General features: G+C 40.1%; 1 protein-coding gene across 2 annotated transcripts; it reads right to left on the reverse strand.

The window, feature by feature from the left end:
* Positions 1 to 2,309: 2,309 nt before the first annotated feature.
* LOC110284180 (olfactory receptor 10C1-like) lies at positions 2,310 to 3,302 on the reverse strand. 2 transcript variants are annotated; one of them, XM_029471611.1, is made up of 2 exons: positions 2,936 to 3,275; positions 2,310 to 2,515 (listed from the first exon to the last, which is right to left on the reverse strand). In XM_029471611.1, exons 1-2 carry the CDS (start codon positions 3,273 to 3,275, stop codon positions 2,310 to 2,312), a joined length of 546 nt encoding a protein of 181 aa, XP_029327471.1. The 2 variants fall into 2 exon arrangements, with proteins under 2 accessions (XP_029327471.1, XP_021005528.2); XM_021149869.2 differs by having other exon boundaries at positions 2,310 to 3,302.
* Positions 3,303 to 3,613: the final 311 nt, after the last annotated feature.

Consider the following 3,613-nt stretch of genomic DNA (forward strand, 5'->3'; position numbering starts at 1 on the left):
GAAGTAGATAATTATTGTCCTTCAGTTTGGGTGACTTGTACTTATAATAGTATTGCAGTTTTAGTGTAATGGTAATTTTTCCCAGATTTACTGCACACTTTATTGAAATTTTATTTTTGTTTCATTATATACATAGAGACTCAAGATATTCATTTTATTTTTTGTATTATAATAAATTCTACCCCCCTTTTTTTTTTTGGTGCTCAAATTGCTTCAACTTTGGCCAATGAAATCTCTTCCATGTTGGCTCCTTTGTCTTTTCAGAATGTTGCATGTGCTTCATGATATCTTTTTTGTCTTTTTTTATTAGATATTTTCTTTATTTACATTTCAAATGTTATCCCTTTTCCTAGGTTCCCCTCCAAAAAATCCCTATTCCCTCCCCTCTCCCCCTGCTCACCAACCCACCCACTCCTCCTGCTTCCTGGCCCTGGCATTCCCCTATACTGGGGCATATAACCTTCACAGGTCCCATGATGACCGACTAGGCCACCTCTGCTACATATGCAGCTAGAGCCATGAGTCCCACCATGTGTTTTCTTTGAATGGTGGTTTAGTACCAGGGAGCTCTGGGGTTACTGGTGAGATATGATCCTAAGTGAGGTAACCCAATCACAAATGAACACACATGATATGCACTCACTGATAAGTGGATATTAGCCCAGACACTCAGAATACCCAAGATACAATTGGCAAAAAGCATGAAACTCAAGAAGAAGGAAGACCAAAGTGTTGACACTTGGAACTTTCTTAGAAGGGGGAACAAAATACCCACGGAATGAGTTACTAAGACAAAGTGTGAAGCAGAGATTGAAGGAATGACCATCCAGAGTCTGCCCCACCTGGAGATCCATCCCATAAACAACCACCAAACCCAGACACTATTGCAGATGCCAACAAGAGCTTGCTGACAGGAGACTGAAATAGCTGTCTCCTGAGAGGCTCTGCCAGTGCCTCACAAATACCGAAGTGGATGTTCACAGTCATCCATTGGACAGAGCACAGTGTTCCCAATGTAGGAGCTAGAGAATGGACCCAAGGAGCTGAAGGGATTTGCAGTCCCATAGGAGGAGCAACAATATGAACTAACCAGTGCTTCATGATTTCAATGATTTATTATCTTATCTTTGAAATGACCCTACTGCTTCTCTAAGGAACTCGGGTTTCTTTTCTTATGGAATGACAACCAGAATCCAATTATCTCATGCTATATGACCTTTTACATTAGTCTTTCATCATGTGTAAACCCACTCCTGTATATGGCGTGTGTGTGTGTGTGTGTCTGAAACTATGATGTTGAGGATCAACTGGCTGGAATTCTTTTACTCTACCCTGCTAGAAATCATATAGGGGAAGAGGAACTATTCCTGTGCCAATAATTCTAGGACTAGTGTGTCCAAAGCTTGGAGTGTGGGTGACCTAATGATACACAGAACAGAAGCTAACAATTCTCTGCCCTGAGAATTACTTAGCTGTTCCGGTCCAATACAAAGGGTTTACATGTCTTGAGGAATATGGAATTTTAGTATAACAAGCTGAGATCACTGAGAAATAGTTTGTCTGAAGATTTACAAATGTACAAATGTTCATCTGCACATACATAAATGTATAAATTTTAGAAAATCTTGCAAATATACCCATAAATTTTTGTTTACCTTTGTTTCTTCTCCTATAACATGACTCATTTTTTTAAAAATTATTTACATCCTAGAAAATGCTGACAATTATTTCTCATATTTTTTCTTTAATGGTTTGTTAAATGGTAGTTTAAAAAGTTGACAGTTTGCAATATTGAAATGTTTACATGTTCTGTAAACATAATCCATAAAAGAATTATTAAGTTCTACATTACATGTGTGTCTAATTTCCACTGAAGAATTTAAAGACTTTTATGAGAGGAAATACCCTGCTTCATAAAGCTATTAATGCAGTAAGTACCACTTATATTTAATACTTGATGTTTTGCTAACCTGTGTAGAGTGCAAAGGTAACAGGTATATCAGGGGCCAGACAATGCTGAGAATGCATACAGAGAATTTTTAAGGCTCCTGAGATATTAGCACGTGATTTAAATTCTTCCCAGATGAAAATATTTAAGTACTGGACTAACCTACTAAAGTTATTTAGTAGCAATCATACATTTCCATTATTTGCAATTAAAAAAATTCATGCTGAATAAAGAGAATACTCTAAGACAAAGCTATGTTTATTAAAGATTCCTTTTAGACAGCCAGGAAGAGCACAGAAATTTTGTTTGCTTACTTGGACAGACTGTGCACCCTTTCCAAAGAGCATTTCAGGATCCTCAGTTACCTATTCATAGTCAGAACTTTCTTCAGGCCCAGAGTTCTACTCAGTGCTCCCTTTACTTCCTTGTTCCTTAAGCTATAGATGATGGGGTTCAGCATGGATGTCACTGCTGTATAAAAGAGGGCCAAGAGTTTATCCACTTCTGGTGAGTGATCAGATTTGGGTCTCAAATAGGTGGCAGACGTTGAGCCATAGAAGAGTGTGACTACAAGTAGATGGGAAGAACAGGTGGAGAGAGCTTTATGGCGCCCCTCACGTGAGGGCATTACCAGCACTGCAATCAGAATTCTGACATAGGAAGAAATAATCAGCAAAAATGGACTAAATATGCAGAGAACTGCCGCCACAAAAATTGCAGCCTCATTTTGGGATGTATCTCCACAGGCAAGTGCCAGGACAGGTGGAAGGTCACAGAAGAAGTGGTCTATCTCACAGGGTCCACAGAAGTTCAAGGAGAAAATAAAATTGGTCTGTCCCAACCCTACTATACATCCCATTCCCCATGAAACTATTGCCAAATGGGCACATACCCCACGATTCATTCGGGTTGCATAGTGGAGTGGGGAGCATATGGCCATATAGCGGTCAAAGGCCATGGCTGCCAATAGACAGCACTCAGTTATACCAAAGAATATGAAGAAAAACATCTGTGTGGCACATCCTTCCCGAGAGATCCCTCGGGCCTCACTCACAAGGCTCTGCAACATCTTCGGTATGACAGAGCATGTGTAGCCAATCTCCAGGAGAGACAAGTTGGCCAGAAAGAAGTACATGGGGGTGTGTAGGGCTGGACTGGTGCAGATGGCAAGGGCTATGAGTGAATTTCCTGTCAGTGATACTAAGAACATGAGGAGGATTAGGGTAAACAGGAGGAAGCATTCTCCAGGAACCTCAGAGAACTTGGCAAATGCAAAGCGTTTGACAGACAAGCTGTTCTCCTGCCACAGAGAGCAGTTGATACTCATCTCCTGAAAGAAAGGACAGCAAATCATTACAGTAATTCTTGCAGATGGGAGAAATTATTCACTTTTTCTGTCTCTCCCAACTACCCTAGTCTCTCTCCCTCCCTCTTGCATGTGTGTGTGTTTGTGTGTGTTTGTGTGTGTGTATGTGTGTGTGTGTGTGTGTGTGTGTGTAAAATACATGGGTATGCATGTGGCTGAAACATTCAGATAGCAATTAAAATTGTCTTTCTTGATTAGTTTCCACCTTATTTTCTGAAACAGGTTACTTGACCTGGAGATACTTGTTTTTTTCTAGAATGATTCAGAGAACCACCTTCTTTTGCCTTTCATACCGTTAG

The sequence above is a fragment of the Mus caroli genome, unplaced genomic scaffold (assembly GCF_978045245.1).
Source record: "Mus caroli unplaced genomic scaffold, Mus_caroli_1 scaffold_18, whole genome shotgun sequence".
Lineage (NCBI taxonomy): Eukaryota > Metazoa > Chordata > Mammalia > Rodentia > Muridae > Mus > Mus caroli.

What these genes read in the sequence shown, in the direction of transcription:
- LOC110284180 (XM_021149869.2), bottom strand. Translation starts at nt 3,302, where the DNA reads ATGATTTGCTGTCCTTTCTTTCAGGAGATGAGTATCAACTGCTCTCTG.